A 25,470-nucleotide genomic window follows, 5' to 3' on the forward strand; every position below is an offset into this window, starting at 1 on the left:
GCCAGGGCTCGAAAGTTGCAGCTATGAGGAAATATTGGATAGGCTAGGATTGTCTTCCTTCGAACAGAGGAGACTGAGGGGTGACTTAATAGAGGTGTCCAAAATTATGAGGGGCCTAGATAGAGTAGACAGGAAGGACCTGGTCCCCCTAGCGGAGAGGTCAATTACCAGGGGGCACAGATTTAATGTGATTGGTAGAAGGATTAGAGGGGACATGAGGAAAAGTGGCGGCACAGTGGCGCAGTGGTTAGCACCGCAGCCTCACAGCTCCAGGGACCCGGGTTCGATTCTGGGTACTGCCTGTGCGGAGTTTGCAAGTTCTTCCTGTGACTGCGTGAGTTTTCGCCGGGTGCTCAGGTTTCCTCCCACTGCCAAAGACTTGCAGGTGATAGGTAAATTGGCCATTGTAAATTGCCCCTAGTGTAGGTAGGTGGTAGGGAATATGGGATTACTGTAGGGTTAGTATAAATGGGTGGTTCTTGGTCAGCACAGACTCGGTGGGCCGAAGGGCCTGTTTCAGTGCTGTATCTCTAAATAAAAATAAAATAAATAAAAAGCTTTTTCACCCAGAGGGTGGTGGGTATCTGGAATTCACTGCCAGGAACAGTGGTGGAGGCAGAAACCCTCAACTCATTTAAAAGGTACCTGGACATGCACCTGAAGTGCTGTAACCTGCAAGGTTATGGACCAGGTGCTGGAAAGTGGGATTACTTTGGACAGCTAGTTTTTTCAGCTGGCGCGGACACGGCAGGCTGAATGGCCTCTTTCTATGCTGTAAGTTTTCTCTGGTTCTATGCTGGGGGCCTCAGGAGGAGGCTGAACCAAGGATAACAAACAGAACAACCTGTTAAGTGCTTTAGCTATCGGAAATTAATCTGCATCTCCACAAGATTCTCCTTTCATCTTTAAAAATAGTAGAGGGGCACATCTGGCCTATTTTAAATTTAAAATATTAAGCACATTTACAAAATTAACAAATGACATATATTTGAAATATGCAGCTTAGTGCTTCTCAAACCAGTAACCATTATGTTGGATTTACGCTGCACAAGTACAACTGGTTTTAAACTCTAGCTATTGTGACTGAATTAAATAATTGCTATCAAGCTAAAAAAACAAAACTACTGCTTATTTGTTACATTAACTATCCTAACACAGACATTTTGATGCAAGAAAAACATGAAATATTTAGGCAGATGGGGAACAGGTTATGTAAAGCAATTATACATTGGGCACTGAAAATCTGACATCCAAATAGGAATGGCCATTCTAGAAGTGTTTACTGAACAAAAGAAGCTCAAGTTTTGTTATTCTGGAATGAACATTGCTGATTTCTACATTACATTTAGATGAAGCGAAGCATTCAAATTCTAAAATGAAGGAACCCAATCTCTTTAGTTTAGCACTCACCTGTTGTCCGCTGTCCCCATTGACTATATGAGGTAGAAGTGGAACTTCATTCATTAGAGCTGTTTCCAGCGGAGGCTGTTCTGCCATTATGACCGGAATGTTCATTCATTGACGGCAATACTTCTCCCCTCTGTCAACAAAATACAATGAATTGATAAATTATTTGCATCATTTGCAATCACAGCAATAAAAGTTTGGCTCTGCATATCTTTTCAAATGTATCAATTGTTCTGTCACTATGGTACATAGCATTCAGGATCTCAAGCTACAAAGCAGAGATTATGACTATATTAGTATCAGCTTGTTTTCCACAGCCACAAGATTCCAAGAAAGATATAGATGAAGACAGTCATTCAACTAATCTTAGCTCATGCACATTAAAAGAACTGACACTGCCCCTTTCACAGAATGCAAATATATTTCAAATAATTTCACTGTTTTGCCTCCAGGACTCCAGACAAACACCACTCTAGGTATTATCAATCCTAAGTTCACTTTTTACAAATTTACACCTCTTACTCTTATGGTTTAGTTTGTAGTGTTGTTCCAAATTTACCTTTGCCAACCATTTACTAAGTGTTGGAAATACACAGCAAACCTTGCAGCATCTACGGATATTCCACCGATGCTATAGGACCTGCTGAGTATTTCGAGCATTTTCTGTTTTTATTTCAGATTTCCAGCATTTGCAGTATTTTGGTTTTGTGTTCACTTACTAAATGTTATAGTTCTATAAAATCAGTTCACAGCTCCTGCTGTGAAAGCAGGATAGGTCCATTTTCTTTCCTTTTTCTTGAGAACTGTTATGAGGCTGTGGCCCAGTCAGTGCCTTTTCTCTGAACCGCCTTCAGGGCTTGAATGTCAGAGATCATAGCTTGACAATACTATAAATGCAGTGTGGCCAGAGCACTCAACATTTAAAACACAACTTCTTTGTACTTGTATTCTGTTTTGGTTATTAAAAATCTTTGCAAAACAATTAATCTGAAAAGAATTTTTTAAAGCTGTTGGAGGTTGGAACACAGACTACCAACTGCCAAAGATAACTTGCTGAACTAAGGAGGAAAAAAAATCAGGATAAAGGAACCCCCAACTCTGCTTACTCTATTTTCTCTTTCAATTTTTCCTTTAACTGACATCATAAACAAAATCTATTTCATGAAGTCTTCCATCCCACTTTCAACACTAACTCTTAATCAACACAATATTCTAAGACATTAAGAAGAAAGGCAAATTTTCAACCAATTCTCCAGCTTTGCACAAATCTGCAGCAGCCTCACTGACCAAAAAGTGGGACACAATTTTAATGGACAGATATATATAAAAATATTAGTGGCACCTCCCTCTACATCTTGTATACTTATGATGCTGGAAAATATTCAAATAATTCTGCAAAAAACACCCTGATCCCCAAAAGTAATAAAGCAAGACTGCCGAATATTTCTTCATCCTTACATCAGCCCAATTGTGCTGTTCTCCACTGGCTACTTTCATCCCTCTCCCCCAGCAGCCATTTTCTTCACACTTTATCAGGAAAGACAGCTAAGAGAGCATTTTATTCATCAGTGACAAATGAAGTTCCATACAGAAAAAATGCAAGAAAATGCATATTGGATACAGTGATAGGAATTATGTCTATTTCATGCTTGAATCAAACTCATCATGGAGGAAGTTCAAAAGAAACCTGGAGAACTAGTTGATCAATCACTGACCATGTCCAAAAGGTGTGAGGTGGCAATAAACAAAGCCAATTGGGTACTGTGTTAAAATCAATTTAATTAAATTGAATGAAGCTGTACAGTGACCTGGTGAGGCAACACCTGGAGCACTGCACAAAGTGCTGTCACTGTGACATGCGAAGGCCAGTTCAGGTGGAGAAGCAACACAGGAAATGCAACAAAGCTGATCCCTAGCATTGAACGGAACAGAAATGAAGAAATTACTAAATAATCTCAGAGAACACCTTATAGGGAAACAAGAAACTTAAGACAGGTAACAAACCCCAAAAAATACTTGTATAAAAGCCATGGGAAGCAGGATAAATGCAGGACTGCAATCAGGAAGCATTGTTTTGCAAAGTGGATCACCAGCTGAAACAGCTTACCAGTAAGAGTGGTTCAGCCAGGATACTGGATTGATTTAACACTTACCTGGGAGTCGGAGGCGCACACATCGGGATCTCCTTGGAATCAGCGCGCGCTGAGTTTGAAATAAATCTGTGATGTCACAGCAAAGTCATAAGCTAATTGGTTGGTGAGTATCTAGTGCAAGTGTCTGTTTGTAAAGAGCTTGACACATTCAATACTTTTAGGAAAGGTGGGTTAATAATTGGATTATAGAAAAAAGGTAGAAGGTATAAGCTTTTTTTTCTTGAACTCTTAAGTACCTACCTTATACACACAGGAGCTAATTGGTGAGTAATTTTACTTTCTGCTTTCTAGTCTTCAGTTTAAAGTAAATAATCTGAAAGCAAGCTTAAGGCATGACAGGACAGCTCGGCTGCATGGAATGCTCATCCTGTGACATGTGGGGACACGCTTCACGTGGCCTAGACGATCACATTTGCAGGAAGTGTCGCCAGCTGCAAAAACGTAAGCTCCACGTTTTGGAACTTGAGCGGAGATTGGAGTCACTGTGGTGCATCCGCGAAGCTGAAAACTACGTGGATAGCACGTTTAGCAAAGTGGTCACGTCGCAGATTAACAGCGTGCACGCAGAGAGGGAATGGGTGACCACTAGGCAGTCCAGAAAGACCAGGCAGGTAGTGCAGGAGTCCTGTCAGTCTCTCACTCATTAACCAATTTTCCATTTTGGATACTGGCAAGGGCGATGGTTTGTCAGAGGAATGTAGTAAGAGCCAAGTTTGTGGCACCACAAGTGACTCAGCTGCACAGGTTTGGGGGTGGGGGGGGGGGGGTAAGAGATAAAGAGTGGAAGGGAAAAAATGGTAGGCCATTTGAAAGGGGAACAGACAGGGGTTTCTGTAGCCGTAGGCGTGACTCCAGGATGGTATGTTGCCTGTCAAGGATGTCACGAACGGTTGCAGGACATTCTTTCGGGGGAGGGTGAACAGTCAGAAGTCGTGGTCCACATTGGCACCAACAACATTGGCACAAAGAAGGATGACGTCATGAAAGCAGAATTTAGGGAGCTAGGAAGGAGAGTGAAAGGAAGGACATCTAAGGCAGTAATCTCAGGATTACTCCCAGTATGATGTGCTAGTGAGTATAGAAATCGGAACCACAGAACAAATACGGCACAGAAGGAGGCCATTCAGCCAATCGTGTCCATGTCGGCTGAAAAAACTAGCTTCCCAATCTAATCCCACCTTCCAGCACCTGGTCCATAGCCTTGCAGGTTACAGCACTTCAGGTACATGTCCAGGTATCTTTTAAACGAATTGAGGGTCTCTGCCTCCACCACTATTCTTGGCAGCGAATTCCAGACACCCATCACCCTCTGGGTGAAAATGTTTCTCCACATGTCCCCTCTAATCCTTCTACCAATCAGCTTAAATCTGTGTCCCCTGGTAACTGACCTCCCCGACAGGGGAAACAGATCCTTCCTGTCCACTCTATCCAGGCACCTCATAATTTTCTACACCTCAATTAAGTCTCCTTTCAGCCTCCTCAGTTCCAGGAAAACAACCCTAGCCTATCCAATCTTTCCTCATAGCTGCAACTTTCAAGCCCAAGTTCTAGTAAATTTAGATTGAGAAAAACAACACGTGGCTGGAAAAATGATGTAGGAGGGAGGGCTTTAGATTCCAGTGGTATTGGGACCGGTTCTGGGGTAGATGTGACCTGTACAAGATAGATGGGTTACAACTTAACAGGACTGGGACTAATATCCTCACGGGGAGATTTGCTAGTGCTGTTGGGGTGGGTTTAAACTAGCTTGTCAGGCGGTTGGGAACCTGCAAGGGAATTCAGATAGGAGAGAAACAAAGCTGGTTATGGGAAGTAGAAAAGCTGTGAATGAAAGTGGAAAGCAGCAGAAACAGATGCACGAACCAACCAGGGTCAAAATACAGAATAGTGTTAAAAAGAATGAATTAAAGACACACTATCTGAATGCATGCAGCATTCACACTGAGTTAATGGTGCAAATAGAAGTAAACAGATATGATTTAATTGCCATTACAGAGATGTGGCTGCAGGGCAACCAAGACTGGGAACTGAATATTAAAGGATATTTGACATTTAGGAAGGACAGGAAAAAAGGAAAAGGAGGTGGGGTAATGCTGATCAGAGATGGGATCTGTGCATTAGTGAGAGAGGGTCTTCGATCGGAAGAACAGGATATAGAATCTATTTGGGTGGATTAAGAAACTGCAAGGAGCAGCAATTATTGGTAGGATTGGTTTACAGGCAGTAGTGGTACTATACAGCATGGTATAAATCAGGAAATTAGAAGTGCATGTAGCAATGGCAATGCAGTAATCATGGGTGACCTCAATCTACATATAGACTGGGTAAGTCTAATAAGCACCAATGCTGTGGAAGAATTATTCCTGGAATGTGAGAGATGGTTTACTGGAGCAATATGTTGAGGAACCAACGAGGGAACAGGCTATTTTGGATCAAGTATTATGCAATGAGAAAGGGCCAATAAATAACCTGGTGGTAAAAGAACTTTTAGTGAAAAGTGCCCATAGTACGATAGCATTTACCATTAAGTTTGAAAAAGATGTAGTTCAATCGAAACTAGGGTCTCTAAACAAGGGCAATTATGAAGGTATGTGGTGCAAGTTGGCCGTGGTGGATTGGAAAAATACATTAAAAGGTTTGACGGTAGATAGGCAATGGCTAGTATTTAAATAATTAATGCATGGTTTTCAAAAAACAAACAAACACTCATTCCTTTCAGGCAAAAGAACCCAATAGAGAAAGCAGTTCAGCTGTGGCCAACAAAGGAAGTTAAAGATAGTATTAGATCAAGAGGGGGGGGGGGGGGGGGGAAAGAGAGGGCTTATAAAGTTGCCAAAAAAAGCCGGAAGATTGGGAGAATTCTAGAATCCAGCAAAGGAGGAACTAAAAACTGAAAGCAAGACAGAACAGAATATGAATGTAAACTAGCAAAAAATATAAATACGGATTGTAAAAGCTTCTATAGGTACATAAAAAGGAAAAAATTAGCAAAGACAAATGTAGGTCCATTACAGGCAGAGACAGGAGGATTTATAATGAGAAACAGAGAAATGGCAGAGAAGCTTAATAATTACTTTGTGTCTGTCTTCACAGAAGATGATACAAGAAGTCTCCCTGAAATAATTGAGATCCAAGGGTCTAGTGAGAATGAGGAACTGAAAGAAATTAGGATTAGTAAAAAAATGTAGCATTGGAGAAATTAATGGGACTGAAAGTTGATCTTCAGGACCCGATGATCTTCACCCTAGAGTGAAGAGATGGCCACAGAGATAGTGGATGCATTGGTGATCATCTTTCAAAATTCTGCAATTGTGCCTGCAGATTGGAAGGTTGCAAATGTAACCCCACTGTTTAAGAAAGGAGGGAGCGAGGAAACAGGAAACTACAGACCTGTTAGCCTGATGTCAGTAGTAGGGAAAATACTAGAATCTATTATTAAGGATGTCATTACTGGACACTTAGAAAATAATGGTCTGATTGGGCACAGTCAACATGGATTTATGAAGGGGAATCATGTTTGACAAACTTGGTGGAGTTTTTTGAGGATGTTACTAGCAGAGTGGTTAAAGGGGAACCAGTGGATGTGGTGTATTTGGACTTTCAGAAGACTTTTGATAAAGCCCTACATAGGAGGTTAGTAAGCAAAATTAAAGCACATAGGAGGTAATATACAATCATGGATTGAGTATTGGGTAACAGGCAGAAAACAGAAAGTAGGAATAAATGGGTCATTCTCAGGTTGGCAGGCTGTGACCAGTGGGGTACCACAAGGATCAGTTCTTGGGCCCCAGCTGTTCACAATCTATATCAATGATTTTGATGGGGGAACCAATTGTAATATTTCCACGTTTGCGGATGACACAAAACTTGGTGGGAATGTGAGTTGTGAGGAGGATGCAAAGAGGCTTCAAGGTGATATGGACAGGCTGAGTGAGTGGGCTAGGACATGGCAGATGGAATCTAATGTGGATAAGTGTGAGGTTATCCACTTTGGTAGGAGAAATGGAGGTGCAGAGTATTTCTCAAATGTAGAGAGGTTGGAAAGTGTTGATGTCCAAAGGGACCTCGGTGTCTTTGTTCATAAATCACTAAAAGCTAGCATGCTGGTGCAGCAAGCAATTAGCCTTTATTGCAAGAGGATTTGAGTGCAGGAGCAAAGTCTTGCTTCAATTGTATAGATTACTATAAGCCCGCACCGGGAATATTATGTGCAGTTCTGGTCCCCTTGCCTATGGAAGGATATACTTGCCATTGACAGAGTGCAGTGGAGGTTCACCAGACTAATTCTTGGGATTGTCCCAAGAGGAGAGATTGAAGAGACTGGGCCTATATTGTCTGGAGTTTAGAAGAATGAGAGGCGATCTCATAGAAATTTACAAATTTCTGGAAAGGGATATGCAGGAAGAATGTTTCCCCTAACTGTGGGGTCTAGAACCAGGGGACACAATCTCAGAATAAAGGGCAAGCCATTTAAGACTGAGATGAGGAGGAACTTCTTCATTCAGAGGGTGGTGAATCTTTGGAGTTCTCTGCCGCAGAGGGTGGTGGAAGCTCAGTCACTGAGTAGGTTCAAGACAGGAATGAATAGATTTCTAGTTGCTCATGACATCAAGGGATATGGGGATAGTGCGAAAATATGGCATTGAGGTAGATCTGCCATGATCTAGAATGGCGGAGCAGGCTCAAAAGGCTGAACGGCCTACTCCTGCTCCTATATTCCTAAATGCTGTAACAGGAAGGCAACAGTGTTGGTATTCTCAAGAACAAGATAAAATGGGCTTACAGCCTTTTTCCCCTGCACCAAGCTTATAACCTCATCAAAAGATCGGTCCAAATTTTCCCCTTTACACCCAAGATTCTACCCTTAAAAAGAAAAAGACCTTGCATTTATATTGTGCTTTTCTGAACCTCAGGAAGACCTGAAGCGCTTTACAGCTGATTAAGTACTTTGTAGAAATTTTGTAATATAGGGAAGCACAGCAGTCAATTTGTGCACAGCAAGTTCCCACAAACAACAATGAGATAACTGACCAGATAATGTCCTTTTGGTGATGTTGGTTGAGGGATAACTTTGAGCCAAGACACCTATCGAACTTACCCATTCTTCTTCGAGTTGTGCCATGGGACGTTCTGCTTTCACCTGACAGGATGGACTGAAGTGTCAGCCTGAATGTGCTCAAATATCTGAGTGGAGCTTGAACCCAAGATTTTCTGACTCAGGCGAGAGTGTTACCACTGAGCCATTACCTCCTGAAGGCATTAAAGCAAGCTGTTTATATTATGTAAAAAAAAAAGTCGTGTGTGGCCTCAACAGCAAGGCTGTTGATCTGTGTGAAGACATCACAGTCAAACCTGACCAGACAGTAACTAAAAGTTGCATACCTGAATGAATTCTAACTCCTTCTAGTCCAGGGGCAAAATGCTGTACTTGAGCTCAAATCAGATAAGCAAGCATAGACCGAGTATTAGAACACAATTTCTTTCAAACCTGAAGCACGTATGTTATGAAATGCCACAGTGTACATAAATACTAAACTGTGTCCAGTGTTTGCCAGTTACATAAAACACTATGCTCAACGTGAGCAGTCCTCTGCACCTCCCAATAATGTCTTCACAAGAAATTAGAAAAAACACACTGCATCTACTACCTACCTAATCAAAAACACAAAACAATTACTGCAATTTCAATTTCTAATTCAGAACTTTTGTAACAATTAAAAAACCATTTCAGAAATATCAATTTCTAAAAGTGCAATACATTACGAACAATGTTAGAGTTAGCTCTTTTACCCAACCAGAGGATTACTGCAAATTGGAGTGCCATATCACAACCGGCTACTGAGACAGAGCCTATAATATAATTTAAAAAGGGAACTGAAAAAATATTTAAGAATGAATATAAAGGTTTATATAGAGAAAGGCCAAGGAAATGGGATGAGCAGATAATTTCAGATGATAAACTGGCATTAAGCAAAGGCCCGATCAGCCGAATGGCTTACTTTCTGTGGTGTAATTTCTACAATTCTATGAAAATAAAAAGTGATCAGCACGTGAAATTCTCCACATGACTCCACAAGATATGAAAACTTGTCTTTTTTTTAAATACCTAAAACTTCTACTTTGTATGATGGGTCCACAACCTTAGTACCTAATGAATCAAAACTAAGTTTGGCATGGATACAGGGTTTAGAACCTTTGCCAAGAGACTGGCCTGGATAGCATCACTGGCAAAGCAATGGCGCTTGATGCTACCTCGTAAAAAGAACAGAAAGAATGCGAAGATAGAGAGCTGAAGCTGCTAGAGTTAACCAGGGGGCGACAGAGTAACCCCAGTGAAAGCATGGCCAATATGGAGGAGCATAATTCAGGGCTGGGTACAGAATTGTTAAAACTCTCCCAACTGATCCCAAAATTCAATGAGGGAGACGTGGAAGCATTTGTGTCTTTTGAAAAACTGGCAAGGCAGTTAAAATGGCCAGCTGAGGCTTGGATTCTGCTGTTATGGGGCAAATTAACCAGAAAAGCCCATGAGGTTTATTCCATGTTGCCAGATGAGAGTTCATCATATTATAAACTGACACAAAAATGCTATCCTCGGGGCATATGAGTTAGTACCAGAAGCTTATCACCAAAAGTTTAGAACCCTCGAAGAAAGCTGATCAAACTTACCTGGAGTTGGAGAGAAATAAGCAGCTGGCTTTTGAACAGTGGCTGAGGGCTCTTAAAGTACAGCCCAGCCATGAAAATCTCGGAGAAGTAATTTTGCTAGGGGAATTTAAAAACTCTCTCCCACTCTCCATAAAGACACACGTAGAAGAGCAAAAGACTCAAAGTCCAGCAGGCATCAGTCCGGGCCAATGAATTTGCTCTCATTGATAAGACAGTTTCCGAACCGCCCCCACAAATTTGAAAAGGACAGAGGGTGGGAAGGTGATAGAAGCTCAAGCAGTCCTGGGCGGGAAGGAAAAGCAGGAGACACAGGGGGCCCTCCTCCAGCCAAAACGAAAGGTGCTGTAAGCAGGAGTGAGACCTGGAGACTTGTGTGCTTCCATTGTAATAAAGCAGGGCATTTAAGAGCTGACTGCTAGAAACTAAACGGAAAACCTGTAGGGTTAATCAGGGCACACCCACTCAGTGAAGGAGAAGGGACCCTGATGGAAATCACAGCAGAAGAAGCTATGGCTTTAACTGCAGTAAGAGTAAGACCCAGGAAGTCTACTGCTGCAAGCGCAGGAAAATTTAATAGGATTCCTGAAGGTTATCAGGGTTTTGTGTCTGAAGGGAGAGTAACCCCACACTCCTCAAGTGGGCCAAGCAATCCCATAGTAATCCTCAGGGACACAGGGGCCACTAGATCCCTTTTACTGGGAAAAGGCCTGACCTTTTCCCCAGAGAATGCAGTAAACTCCAGAATGGTGGTGAATGGTATTGGAGGGCAGTGTATGCCTGTACCTTTACACCAGGTGCACTTGGAGTGCGACCTAGTTTCAGGACCGGTGACCGTAGGGATTGTCCCTAGTTTACCTGTGCACAGGGTTGACCTGCTCCTCGGTAATGATCTGGCGGGGATGATGTTGTAGCTTCCCCAGTAGTGAAAGAGACACTGCAAGAGGTCAGAGAGACAGGGTAGTGGCAGGAGACGGTCCCCTGCAGTTTCCCTGAATGTGTAATAAATCAAGCCACGATCAAACCAGCTCCCCCAGAGGAGACTGAATTGGCACTGCAGGCAGATGACCATGAGGTCTGTCTATCTGAGACTTTCTTTGGAAGTTATAAGACCCAGGGAATGAATTAAATGGATCTTCCCTAGCTGAGGCTCAGCGAGCTGACCCAGTATTGAGAGAATTAGCACAGGCTGTCCATCTAAAATTGAAGCAGAGGGAGTCCCTGATTGCTACTATTTTAAGAATGAGGTACTGATGAGGAAGTGGAGTTCTCCTCACAGACCTGAGAGCAAGGAGTGGACAGTGGTTCACCAGTTAGTAGTGCTGCAGAGGTACCGGAGAGAAATAGTGAGAATGGCTCATGAGTTTGCAGTGGCTGTACATGTTGGTACACGAAAAACCAAAGCCTGCATAAAACAGCACATTGACTGGCCAAAACTCTACAAAGATGTCGTGCAGTACTGTAGGAGTTGCCACATGTGATAGGTTGAGGGGAAACCCCAACTTAGTGAAATCTGCACCCCTAATTCCTGTATCAGTGTTTGGAGGACTGTAAGGGACTCCTGCTGAGAACAAAAGCGGACAGGCAGGCACCAGGCTGGCAACAGATTAGAAAGGAACGGGGAAAAAGGGACCAAGAGGGCAGGTTAAAAGAAGTCCGGGAAGTATCCTGGATGAAAACCCTAGTGTCCGGTTAGCCAACCCCAAAATGTTTGAAAAAATTAGACCCCACATTCCCCTATGTAAATGCAGACACGGGAAGCACCCCACTAGAGTTGCTAACAGCATTTACAGGAAACTGCAGAGACAAAGAAAGTCCTCAAGAAGGCAGAGAAACCATGAGGGTGATATCTTACCTAGTCAAAGTGCTGCAGGGGGAAGCAGTGGAATCTGGACAAATACCTGCAAGCAGGAATGTCCCAGCGGACAAAGAAGATGAGCAAAGAATCTACCCCCAGAGTCAGGAAAAAAGGGAACCAGTCATTCCCTGAGGTGAAAAGCCCTTGCATGACTCATCAAAGCACTGAGAGAGTTCTGAGTAGAACCTCCCACTGCCGCCACCCCTAAGCAGAACTCCCACCTATGACTAATTAAACCTAACCTTCCCCCCTGCAGACCTTAACAAGAACAAAGACCCCTTTTACAGTCATGGAAATGGACAAACTGAAAAAACTTCCCCAAAAGCCACGTTTATTGGGATGCCAAAAAGGACAGTTTAAAGCAGCACTGCTGCCCAGAAAAGACAGGCTGGAACAATTGTTAGGGTTCTGAATGAGTGAGAGATATGCATGTGTGTTTTCCTGTCCTTATCTTCTCTCTAGTCCCTTTTAATAAAATGCTCTTCTTAAAAAAAACACATTTCATTCTGCTGGGTGTAGAGGTGACATGCAGACCACCACCTGCCCAGAATGAGGCATATTAATTTTGTCACAGGAACATTGATTTTAAACTGTTGCTGGAGTGAATAAATGGGTTGTTTGAGGATCACCAGACACTGGGCTGGAAGGTCATTTGCATACTTAGAGACGCTGCTTGTGGAGGCAAAGGGCTATTCCCTGCTCCAATTAACCCAAATGGATTTTGATCACCAGACATTGAAGGTGTAAGGAAGCACATTCCAGGCCCTGCTGAGATGATACAATCCACAGAACTAGGACTGGTTAAACCAGCTGGTCACATGACTAACTGGCTGGTCCAGGTTTTTTGAACTCGCCACAGGACAGTTTGATGCAGAAGGGAGTTTGCAACTGAAGCTGGAACAAGCAAGTCTCTTGCCTGGCTCTCTCTCTCGCTTTCTGCCAAGCCACCGGACCCACGGAAGACACGTAAACCTCAAGAGAGGAAAGACTCCTACATCGGAATAAGTTGAAGTGTGAAATGGGCCCCAAAGAATTGCAAGACTTACCAGCAACCAGAGACTCCACATTGAACTTAAAGGACTGTAACTACCAGATATTGCCTCAAACTTTTCCCCTTTATTCCTTCTACCTCTTCTGTCTCTATCTGCGTGTGTTTACCGCGTATGCATGCTAGCATGGTCACGTCGCATATTCGGAGTCGGTAACCGGATTTGAGTTTAAGATTAATAAACTTCTACCTTTCTTGCTTAAAACTAAGGAAACCTGTTTGATTTCTTTGCCTTACAATTGGAGCAGTGAACAATGATTCACTGAGGGGGGAGCTAAAAACATGGTGTTTTAAAAATTAAACCCTGTTACAGTTAACACAGGCAAAGACTGAGAGGGAACCTCTAGACCCCTCCTACCTGGTCATAACATGTGTAGACAAAACAACTAAAATTGGGTGATTGCCTTCATAGCAAATTATTTCATTTATTCACTATTTTTTAAAATTTAACACTTTCAACAATACAGCAAGTTTGCCAACATTAATCAGGCAACCCCAATTGAGAAATGAGGCAAATTCCATTACCCTGAACCTCCTCCCTAAAAATCTTCCAGTCATTTCTGCCTGTCCTTTTAAGTTGCTGCCAGCTTGCCCCAGCAAAACAAATTCCAAATCAGATTTTTCTGACACCTGATGTTCACTTAAAGTTCTGAGGATGATCCTAGAAATTACAGCAGTTAAGTGCACCCTAATTTTAGTCATGCCTGATCAGAAAATCCAGGTTATTAGCCAAACTGACTGTGTAGTACAAAAAGATCAGCAATTACTGTATCACTAGTAAGCCCTCACTGTTTCCTCAATACATTGGACAGCCTCCTAGCCAGTTTGTATATCTTATAAATACTCCCAAATCTCAGAGTAGGGTAATTACATTCCAATTTTCAACTGCAGTAGTCAGGTCATCATTACATTGAATATGAACAGCATTGAACTGCAAATTAGTTATAAGTCTACCATCAGGATTTCAAGTACAAACTGGAAAGTGGATCTGCACAGGTGAAGATACATTAGCACACAGAAAGCAACAAGCATTGCCTCATGAAATTAAAATGGATATTGCAATTATGTCCTCCACTGATATTTCTGCATGTGCAAATTGTGTTCTGATGGGAATTAATCTGCTAAACATCAGACCACATGTTGCAGTGTAAATGGCCCCATTTCAAGCTAATCTTATAATTACAGCAAATGTGAAACCCAGTAATTGCAGGTGCATTACCAGAACAAGATAGATTGAAGGGTTTAGGACAAATACACAAGGAAATAGCCAGTATTATATTTTGTGTATTGAAAATAGTCCAGTCACATTTGGTTTAATAGGAACTGTTCTGTTAACAGTAGCCACAAAAAAAGTGACATACACAAAATTGAACATCCACAATTCAGGGATAAACTAGCCATATGGAAAATCAGGAGATTTCGCGAGAGCCCCCATTAATGGTCCCATAGCACTGCATCATCAGTGCCCCTCCAGCCCTCAACAACCATTTCCATGAGAACCCCAAAGAATCTTTTGAGGGAGGCAGTCTACACAAGATAATTAGCGCATGCTAAATTATTTATGGAAACCTTTTCTTCAAAAATGTATTTCATTCATTAAATTTGTAAAGATGCATTATAGTACAATTCAAATATGGTATCTCACAGTGAAATACAGATAAATCTGGTTAAATACAGTAGATGGCACTCTAGGGTGCGGTGCACTGAGAAGCCAGGTGTGCATAAAAGATCTTACGGGGAGAATGATCCTGCGAGGACAGATCAAGTAACCTAGCCTATATTCCCTAGAGTTTAGAAGAATGAGATGTGATCTTATTGAAACAAATAAAATTTAAGGGGCTTGACAGGGTAGATGCTGGGAAGTCCCTGTCAGGGGATTCTAGAACTAAAGATCACAGTCTCAGAATAAGGGGTCATCCATTTAGGATGAAGAGAAATTTCTTCACTCAAAGGGCTGGTAAAGTTTTCTACTGCAATGAACTGTGGATTCTCAACCGCTGAGTATATTCAAGTCAAAGATTGATAGATTTTTGGATACTGAGGGAATCAAGGGATATGGGTGCAGTGCAGGAAGGTGAAGAGAGATGCCATGTGCTTACCCACTGCTTTTTTTTGTCATATTTGTGCTTTGGGCCAGGTTGTTCTATCTTTCAGTCAATTACCACCCTTTCTGCACTAACGCTTTGCCTTTCAGCACACCATTAACATACCGTTTGTTTTTGCTCCATGACCTTCTGGTCAGTTATTCTCTGTGACCTTGTCCTATCAACACCTTCTCTTTGGTTACCTCTTGCCCCACCCCTGCTTTATTTGCTTAAAACCTATTACATTTTTAGCCTCTGCCAGTTCTGATGAAGGGTCACTGACCTGAAATGTTAACTCTACTCTCTCCACAGATGTTGCCAGACCTGCTGAGTATTTCCAGCATTTCTTGTTTTTATTTCAGATTTCCAGCATCTGCAGTATTTTGCTTTTATCATAGTTTTGCTGACACTTTTTCTGCCTACCTAAGATTCACTGTACATCAAAAAGTTATTTTTTGCGTGACACGGTTTTGATGTAAAAAGATACTATATGAATGCAAGATGTATTAGTGCTGTATATCATACTCTAGTTTGCAAATGTTTTTACTTGTTTTGTTTTCTTTCCATTTCTTTCTTTATAGCTACAGTTGAACTAAACACATTTACTGTAGCCCAACATTCATTCCATATAATTTTAGGAACTTTTACAGATATATTACTCACCGATAAAAACAACATATTTCACTGTTAAAGAGAAACAAAACTCTTAAAGACTACTTGCAGAGACCGAATACATCATTGGAATTGATGTCACAAGAGATTTGAATGAAATTATGCAGGCAAGCAAGCCTCACTAGTACAGTATGGTATTGCACCCAAAACTGACGCGCATCCTTTGTATAACATGCTCTCCGAAGAATTTCTTTCTCGGTCTTCTCATTATGGATTCACAGGCATATGACACTTTTGAAAAAAAACTTCCTGCTACTGAAAGTGGAACATTTACAATGATTTATGTGAGAGTGTTTTTGCATCAAATTAAGATCTTTTATCAATTAATATTTCTGGCTGAATTGACTTTGGAGGTAGATCCATTACCAATTTGCAATAAATTACTTTTAAAAAAAAAATATCTTTGGTAGCCTGCAAGGAATAATTGCCAACACTGTTCAAAACAGTCTCTTACAATCTCTTACAGGAGGACAGATGCCAACCATTTTTTAAGCTGTCTCTCAGCGTTTCCCCCCCCATGTCAGCATTCAACAGGCAAAATTAATTTTAAAAAAAAATCAGGGTGGGAGATTGTCAAAATGCACCAACTGTATCAGGTGGAGGGCAGGACTCGAGACTGTCAGAATCAATCAGATCAACTGGTGGGCAGATGTCTGCTGCAACCAAATCCACCTGCTGATGTTGCATGAACTTGAGGCAGAATTTTTCTTTAACAGTAAACTGATGGCTTTCAACAGTTGCAGATAATGACGTTCATCTCCAAAGAAGCTATATGTTCAATAAAATGCAGTTTTTAAAAAACTTATTTTCATTAGTGAACTTTCTAGGGCTTGCCTTGCCATTGTCATATGTAAAGATTACTTTCTACAGAACTAATTACAACCATTAATTTTCATATACATTGCTCATTCCCTGGTGCGAATGTATTAACTGGTTTCATTTGAAATATTCCTATCATTTTGCTTGCAAAACTGCAAAAGCTTGGAAATAAAATAGGAAGTGAGGTTGGAGTGGACACGAGTTTTAAGAATTTGCTAAGATTCCCATATTTAGGATTTTATTATAGTGTAGCACTGAGAGTAGTGATGTGAACAGTTGACTTGATAACCAAGTACTGCAGCCCATGCACTATGTCTGTAACTTTGAAAGCTGCATTCAGCTTGTTAATATGTGCATGGTGAAAGTCCCTGTGTTACTATGCAGCCACCGGCAAAGAGTCTGCACAATCCATATAGAACAAATATCTATGGAAAATTATGAAGAATGATGTTAATAGGTTGAATAGAAATAGATAACCAGGACAGAAAATTAAGCTACTGTCTATTCCTTCAAATTATATTATGCACTATTTTTAATGATCATAGTGTGTAATAATTATTTTCAATACAAGAAATAATATTGGCTGGAAATTATTTTGACAATCATAGTGGATGCACTCTTCATGCTTTCATTCAAGATTCTTCTGTCTGATATTTTAACCAATCCATTTCACCTTACCCCTGTGAGATTGTATTCAAGTCTTGTTTTATTTAAATATATTTAATGCTTGCAGGAGAAATGTCTGAAAATCCAGAATTATATTCTGCTCAGAAATGCACCAAATAAGCTAAAAATCAAAAATTCTGGTGCTGAGCACGGACTATGCACACAACCACCAAAACTCATATCCACCTTCAGGAATTTCTATATCCACCACTATTGCAAATTACACTTTTTTTTTCAACTGCACTGGTGATTAAATGTTGTGATTCCTATAACTGCAGGTATATCCATTATATTAATGGCCTGGATTTTGCTGACAGCAGTGATCCAAAGGCGCTCACCAATGACCTTGAAGAATGCTGCCCACACAGATCTAGCAATCCTATGGCAGTTTAAATCTGGTGCCAAATCAAGGGATGTCTTGGCGTGCAGCACATGTGCTAACAGCAAGCAGGTCGGCAACCAAAGTATTCACACTCAGCAAACCAGGAAGTTAAAAGTACTTACAATCCTTCACTTTTAATTTAGATTTTCAGATAGTGAAATAAATGGCCATGACTGCATGAAGATAAAAACTAAAATACAGACTTTAAGAAAAAATTGTGTTTTTACAGATGTATGGAATTTTTATCATTGTAGAGAAATTTGACATTCCACAAATATAAAATTAGCTTTACAAGGGCAGTAACAGTGTTTAGCAGTTATTATGAAGTTAGTACACCGTTGAAAACCCAGTTACATTACATTCAACAAGGCATAACTTTTGCAGCGGGACTAGGAAGTTTCTTCAAATCATGATTGCAATAGAGACTGCAGCCTGTGGGAAGATCTACAGTGCATCCTATGGAGCAATGTGGATTCACTGACAGCTACTTCTGGATTTCTGTGTTATTCTGCCTATGTCAGGACTCCTAAGGTTGCTGTCAGTTTCACTGGAACAATGACAGCTGACACTGACTTTTTTTTTTGGCATCGTTACCACTGCAAGATCCAGGCCTGTTATTTTGAGTAACATGACCAGGAGCAAACGAGGGATGCCAGGCACGTGCAGGTACGTCAGACATGGAAAGCCCACATACACATTTTTCTTTGAACAGGCAAAAGCAGACTTAACCAAACTTCTCCAAGAGGAGTCTCTGTATAGGCCAAGGTTACCCAAGGTGGTTGAGAGGCAGACTACAAGGAAAGCTGCATCATAGCTGTGCCACAGGCTGGCACTGACAGCTGTGGACAAGGTTATCACTTTGGATCCCTTTTGGATCAGTCAGTTCCACTATCGCACAATTAGCCAATGAGTTGCCCAACAGATACATGAAACAACTGTTTGATGCATCAATTAGCACAACCACCTGTTTCTTGTTGAAATTGTATAAAGCCTTGGTGAGACTGCACCTAGAGTACTGTGTACAGTTTTGGTCTCCTTATCCAAGGAAAGAGATACTTGCCATAGAGGGAGTGCAACACAAGGTCACCAGACTAAAGCCTGGCTCGGGGGGGAAAGAGGGGGTGGGGGGAGGAAGAGGGGGTGGGGAGAAAAAGAGGGGGTGGGGAGAAAAAGAGGGGGTGGGGAGAAAAAGAGGGGGTGGGGAGAAAAAGAGGGGGTGGGGAGAAAAAGAGGGGGTGGGGGGGAGGGGAAGTGGGGGGGAGGGGAAGTGGGGGGGGGGGGAAGTGGGGGGGGGGGGGAAGTGGGGGGGGGGGAAGTGGGGGGGGGGAAGTGGGGGGGGGGAAGTGGGGGGGGGGGAAGTGGGGGGGGGGAAGTGGGGGGGGGGAAGTGGGGGGGGGAAGTGGGGGGGGGGAAGTGGGGGGGGAAGTGGGGGGGGGGAAGTGGGGGGGGGAAGTGGGGGGGGGAAGTGGGGGGGGGGGAAGTGGGGGGGGGGGAAGTGGGGGAAGTGGGGGGGGGGGGAAGTGGGGGGGGGGAAGTGGGGGGGGGAAGTGGGGGGGGGAAGTGGGGGGGGGGGAAGTGGGGGGGGGGAAGTGGGGGGGGGGGGGAAGTGGGGGGGGGGGAAGTGGGGGGGGGGGGGGAAGTGGGGGGGGGGAAGTGGGGGGGGGGGGGAAGTGGGGGGGGGGGAAGTGGGGGGGGGGGAAGTGGGGGGGGGGTGGGAAGTGGGGGGGGGGGAAGTGGGGGGGGGGAAGTGGGGGGGGGGAAGTGGGGGGGGGGAAGTGGGGGGGGGGGAAGTGGGGGGGGGAAGTGGGGGGGGGGGGGAAGTGGGGGGGGGAAGTGGGGGGGGGGGAAGTGGGGGGGGGAAGTGGGGGGGGGGGAAGTGGGGGGGGAAGTGGGGGGGGGGAAGTGGGGGGGGGGGAAGTGGGGGGGGGGGGGAAGTGGGGGGGAGGGGAAGTGGTGGGGGAGGAGTGGGGGGGGAGGGGTGGGGGGGAGGAGTGGGGGGGGGGAGTGGGGGGGGAGGAGTGGGGGGGGAGGAGTGGGGGGGGAGGAGTGGGGGGGGAGGAGTGGGGGGGAGGAGTGGGGGGGGAGGAGTGGGGGGGGAGGAGTGGGGGGGGGAGGAGTGGGGGGGGAGGAGTGGGGGGGGAGGAGTGGGGGGGGGAGGAGTGGGGGGGGGGAGGAGTGGGGGGGGGGAGGAGTGGGGGGGGGGAGGAGTGGGGGGGGGAGGAGTGGGGGGGGGGAGGAGGGGGGGGGAGGAGTGGGGGGGGGAGGAGTGGGGGGGGGGGAGGAGTGGGGGGGGGGGAGGAGTGGGGGGGGGGGAGGAGTGGGGGGGGGAGGAGTGGGGGGGGAGGAGTGGGGGGGGGAGGAGTGGGGGGGGGGAGGAGTGGGGGGGGGAGGAGTGGGGGGGGGAGGAGTGGGGGGGGGAGGAGTGGGGGGGGGAGGAGTGGGGGGGGGAGGAGTGGGGGGGGGAGGAGTGGGGGGGGAGGAGTGGGGGGGAGGAGTGGGGGGGGAGGAGTGGGGGGGGGGAGAGTGGGGGGGGAGGAGTGGAGGGGGGGAGGAGTGGGGGGGAGGAGTGGAGGGGGGGAGGAGTGGAGGGGGAGGAGTGGAGGGGGAGGAGTGGAGGGGGAGGAGTGGAGGGGGAGGAGTGGAGGGGGAGGAGTGGAGGGGGAGGAGTGGAGGGGGAGGAGTGGGGGGGAGGAGTGGGGGGGGAGGAGTGGGGGGGGAGGAGTGGGGGGGGGGAGTGGGGGGGGGAGTGGGGGGGAGTGGGGGGGGGAGTGGGGGGGAGTGGGGGGGGGAAGTGGGGGGGGGGAAGTGGGGGGGGGGAAGTGGGGGGGGGAAGTGGGGGGGGGGGAAGTGGGGGGGGGGAAGTGGGGGGGGGGGAAGTGGGGGGGGGGAAGTGGGGGGGGGGGAAGTGGGGGGGGGGGAAGTGGGGGGGGGGAAGTGGGGGGGGGGGAAGTGGGGGGGGGGGAAGTGGGTAGGGGGAAGTGGGGGGGGGGGAAGTGGGTAGGGGGAAGTGGGGGGGGGGAGTGGGGGGGGGGAGTGGGGGGGGGAGTGGGGGGGGGGAGTGGGGGGGGGAGTGGGGGGGGGAGTGGGGGGGGGGAGTGGGGGGGGGGGAGTGGGGGGGGGGGAGTGGGGGGGGGGAGTGGGGGGGGGGAGTGGGGGGGGGGAGTGGGGGGGGGAGTGGGGGGGGGAGTGGGGGGGGGGAGTGGGGGGGGGGAGTGGGGGGGGGAGTGGGGGGGGGGAGTGGGGGGGGAAGAAGGGTGGGGGGAAGAGGGGTGGGGGAAGAGGGGGAAGAAGGGGGGGAAGAAGGGGGGGAAGAAGGGGAGGGAAAGGGGAGGGAAAGGGGAGGAAAAGGGGAGGAAAAGGGGAGGAAAAGGGGAGGAAAAGGGGAGGGAGGGATGGAGAGGGGGGGAAAGGGGAGGGAGGGAGGGAGAGAGGGGGAAAGGGGAGGGAGGGAGGGAGAGGGGGGGAAAGGGGAGGGAGGGAGGAGAGAGGGGAAAGGGGAGGGAGGGAGGGAGAGAGGGGGAAAGGGGAGGGAGGAGGGAGAGAGGGGGAAAGGGGAGGGAGGGAGGGAGGGAGAGAGGGGGAAAGGGAGGGAGGGAGAGAGGGGGAACGGGGAGGGAGGGAGGGAGAGAGGGGGAAGAGGGAGGGAGAGAGGGGGAAAGGGGAGGGAGGGAGGGAGAGAGGGGGAAAGGGGAGGGAGGGAGGGAGGGAGAGAGGGGGAAAGGGGAGGGAGGGAGAGAGGGGGAAAGGGGAGGGAGGGAGGGAGGGAGAGAGGGGGAAGGGGAGGGAGGAGGGAGGGAGAGAGGGGAAAGGGGAGGGAGGGAGAGAGGGGGAAAGGGGAGGGAGGGAGGGAGGAGAGAGGGGGAAAGGGGAGGGAGGGAGGGAGGGAGAGAGGGGGAAAGGGGAGGGAGGGAGGGAGGGAGAGAGGGGGAAAGGGGAGGGAGGGAGGGAGGAGAGAGGGGAAACGGGAGGGAGGGAGGGAGGGAGAGAGGGGGCCAGGGGAGGGAGGAGGGAGGAGAGCGGGGGAAAGGGGAGGGCGGAGGAGGAGCGAGGGGAAAGGGGGGGGGAGGGAGGGAGGGAGGAGAGAGGGGAAAGGGGAGGGAGGGAGGGAGGAGGGAGAGGGGGACGGGAGGGAGGGCCGGGCGGCGAGGGGAAAGGGGAGGAGGGAGGAGAGGGGAAGGGAGGAGGGAGAGGGGAAGGGGGAGGGAGGGAGAGAGGGGGAAAGGGGGAGGGAGGAGAGAGGGAAAGGGGAGGGAGAGAGGGGAAGGGGAGAGAGGGGGAAAGGGGAGAAGGGAGGGAGAGAGGGGGAAAGGGGAGGAGAGAGGGGAAAGGGGGAGGGAGAGAGGGGAAGGGGGAGGAGAGAGGGGAAAGGGAGAGAGGGGGAAAGGGGAGGGAGGAGGGAGAGGGGGAAAGGGAGGGAGGGAGGAGAGAGGGGAAAGGGAGGAGGGAGGAGAGAGGGGAGGGAGGAGGGAGGGCAGGGAAGGGAGGAGGGAGGGAGAGAGGGGGAAAAGGGAGGGAGGGAGGGAGAGAGGGGGAAAAGGGGAGGGAGGGAGGAGAGAGGGGGAAAAGGGAGGAGGGAGGAGAGAGGGGAAAAAGGGAGGGAGGGAGAGAGGGGAAAGGGGAGGGAGGGAGGGAAGGGAGGGAGGGAGAGGGGAAAGGGGCGGGAGAGAGGGGGAAAGGGAGGGAGAGAGGGGGAAGGGAAGAAGGGAGGGAGAGAGGGGAAAGGGGAGGGAGAGAGGGGGAAAGGGAGGAGGGAGGGAGAGAGGGGAAAGGGGAGGGAGGAGGAGAGAGGGGAAAGGGAGGGAGGGAGGGAGAGAGGGGGAAAGGGAGGGAGGGAGGGAGAGAGGGGAAGGGAGGGAGGGAGGGAGAGAGGGGGAAAGGGAGGGAGGGAGGGAGAGGGGAGGGAGGAGGGAGAGCGGGGGAAAGGGAGGGAGGGAGGAGAGAGGGGGAAAAGGGAGGGAGGGAGGGAGAGAGGGGAAAAGGGAGGGAGGGAGGGAGGGAGAGAGGGGGAAAAGGGAGGGAGGGAGGGAGGGAGAGAGGGGGAAAAGGGAGGGAGGGAGGGAGGGAGAGAGGGGGAAAAGGGAGGGAGGGAGGGAGGGAGAGAGGGGGAAAAGGGAGGGAGGGAGGGAGGGAGAGAGGGGGAAAAGGGAGGGAGGGAGAGAGGGGGAAAAGGGAGGGAGGGAGGGAGAGAGGGGGAAAAGGGAGGGAGGGAGGGAGAGAGGGGGAAAAGGGGGGGAGGGAGGGAGAGAGGGGGAAAAGGGAGGGAGGGAGGGAGGGAGGGAGGGGGAAAGGGGAGGGAAGGAGGGAGGGAGGGAGGGAGAAAAAGGTGCAAAACAAAAAACTAGATGGTAATCCTCCAGTGCCTCAGGAAGGCCAGTAACTTCATTGTTTCTTACTCCTCAGTACTCTGAGAGGCAATGTTGTCAAGGGTGGCCTCCTTGAAGGTATTCAAGGGCGGGTAATTTCTGCGCCCTATCCATTGCAGGCCCATACCCATATACAAGGTGCTGTCCTGTTATGCAAGCAAAGTAGTAATTGAAATATGCAAGGTTAAAGAGTACATGAGTGACAGGCATTTGTCAAAGTTGTAATCCAGCTTGGGCATTAATTGAGCATTTATATGCAGCTAGCTTGAGTACAATGCTTTTTTGATATGAATGTGCCGAGGCTTTCGTTGTATGTTACAGCTTTGGTGTCCTATGGATATGCAATTGTCAGCAAAGAGCTTCAGGCATGGATCTGCAGTAATGGTGCAACATTTTGCCCAACAACACTTTATGATAAACAAGTGGCACATACTCCTGGTAAATGGAGCTGTTGTTGACGTTGACAAGTTTCTGCCAAGGTTTGCTATTTTCTGCTTGCGTTTCCCCAGTCTTGTGGGTAGTATGAAAAGCATTAAGCCTGTTCACCACCTGGCGGGCACGCTGTTTTTCTGGGGAAAATGCCCTGTCGTGGCGGCATGGGCAACCCTCCTCACATCCACTTCACAAAAGGAGCATCTCCACTTCACAAGGCATCAAATAGGAGGTTTTGAGCGCTTTTTCACTTCAGCCCAGACTTAGTTTCCTGTCTCCATTTTGCACCAGCCACTGGGTGTTGCACACTTCTTTTGTTGTTGCCCCACATGGTCTTCGGAAAGGCTCACCACAGCTATCAATCATTTGCTAACTGGAATAGCTGAATATACTCTGTGCTCTTCTAATCATGGATACCTACTATAAAGTCTAACTGTTTATTAAAAAAAAATCAACAGCCTGATGTGAAAAGAAACATTTTGGTTCAGCATTTAACTCCAATACATATAGTTTTCGAGTAAACTGCAGACTGATTTTTCACTTGTTCAAATACTAAAGCTACAGGTTGTAGGGTAAATGTCTTAAAAACCACTAATTAATCTGGGCCATTTATTAAATGCAATCCCTCAGAAGACAGCTAAATACAATTAGCTATGCCATATCTCACCATTAGGGTAGGATAGAGGGGAAATACCCCACAGGTAATGTTCTCATTTTAAATAGTTATTCAAATTATTTGCTTGCAAAAATACCTTCATATGAAACACGCTTGGTCTTACGTATTTCTCAGACCACCTGCAGACTCAGGCAATTTTATCACATGGAATTCTTTCAGTAGCCCACAGGACACTGAACCTAATGTTTACATTTTTTTTTATAATGAGCAATATATACTCCATTCCATAAAAGATTACTTTCTCAGTTAAATGTTGAACTCAAGTTTTGGCTTGGGAGTGGGGTGGAGCACGGGGTGGGGGGGGTGGGTGGGGAAAGAGTGATATTGCACTTTGAGATACTGAAAGATACTGCCGAACATTAATCTCACACAGAAGTTTCACTTCAGTGTTTCTGATCAATTAAATAGCAGATATTTGCATTAGAGGAAAATTAAAGAGCATTCCATATCCTCAATGTCTGAGCAACGTAATTGACAAAACACCAGGTGACACTGAAAAATTGCTAACTAATTAGCTTGATTTCTGTAAAGATATTAATTGCTAGTGAACACTTCAGCAAATCAACTAGAAGACAAAGAATTGTATTTTAAAAAATTCAAGCAAATTTATTTTGTATCCTATTGGGCAATTACTGAAAAAAACACATTTCACAGCATATCCTAAAGCCTTGAATTGGCAATTTGAATTGCCAACATAATTCAAGATACAGCATTTTACATCTGCTAAATCTTGAAGTATCAAATTCACTTGCTGAAATGTTACCGGAGAAAATCTATTCCCAAGGTGAATATTTCATTCTACTACACCAGAGCAACTCAAACTTAGGGAACTAAAATAAGCTGGTGCCATGGAAACTGAACTTCCATTACAGAATATGTTGGAGGAAGGCAAGCTGCTTATGGTTTTGTTGGTAAGTTGTGCAGAAGATAATAACTACCCCAACCAGAGTGGACGGAAATGTTAGCTGATCCAAAAGCAAATCAATAATGAGCTGCTCAGTCAAACAAGAAGCAATTTCAAGATTATCAAATGCACCCCATGTCACTTAATTCATTTTAGACATACAGGATTTTCCAACTGACTATATCAACTTGCACCGAGAAGCCAAATCCAGAATTTCATTATTCTGATGACTCACAGGAATAAATATGAAAGCAATCACTCATGCCAACAACTTTGGCTGCTCCAAACACTGCCAGCAAATCACATATACATGTGAAGTCTTATGCTTTATTTATAGCAT

At 46.4% G+C, this 25,470-nt stretch overlaps 1 protein-coding gene across 7 annotated transcripts in view; it reads right to left on the minus strand.

Moving 5' to 3' along the window:
• Positions 1-25,470, minus strand: part of LOC137377743 (fibronectin type-III domain-containing protein 3A-like) — a 225,332-nt gene that overhangs the window by 114,316 nt on the left and 85,546 nt on the right. For all 7 annotated transcript variants that reach the window (XM_068047739.1, XM_068047734.1, XM_068047735.1 and 4 more), the window contains exon 2: positions 1,411-1,540. In XM_068047739.1, the coding sequence (XP_067903840.1) occupies positions 1,411-1,515 (105 nt within the window). In that variant the 5' untranslated portion in view covers positions 1,516-1,540. The remainder of the gene's footprint in view (positions 1-1,410; positions 1,541-25,470) is intronic.

Source organism: Heterodontus francisci, chromosome 15 (genome assembly GCF_036365525.1).
Source record: "Heterodontus francisci isolate sHetFra1 chromosome 15, sHetFra1.hap1, whole genome shotgun sequence".
Lineage (NCBI taxonomy): Eukaryota > Metazoa > Chordata > Chondrichthyes > Heterodontiformes > Heterodontidae > Heterodontus > Heterodontus francisci.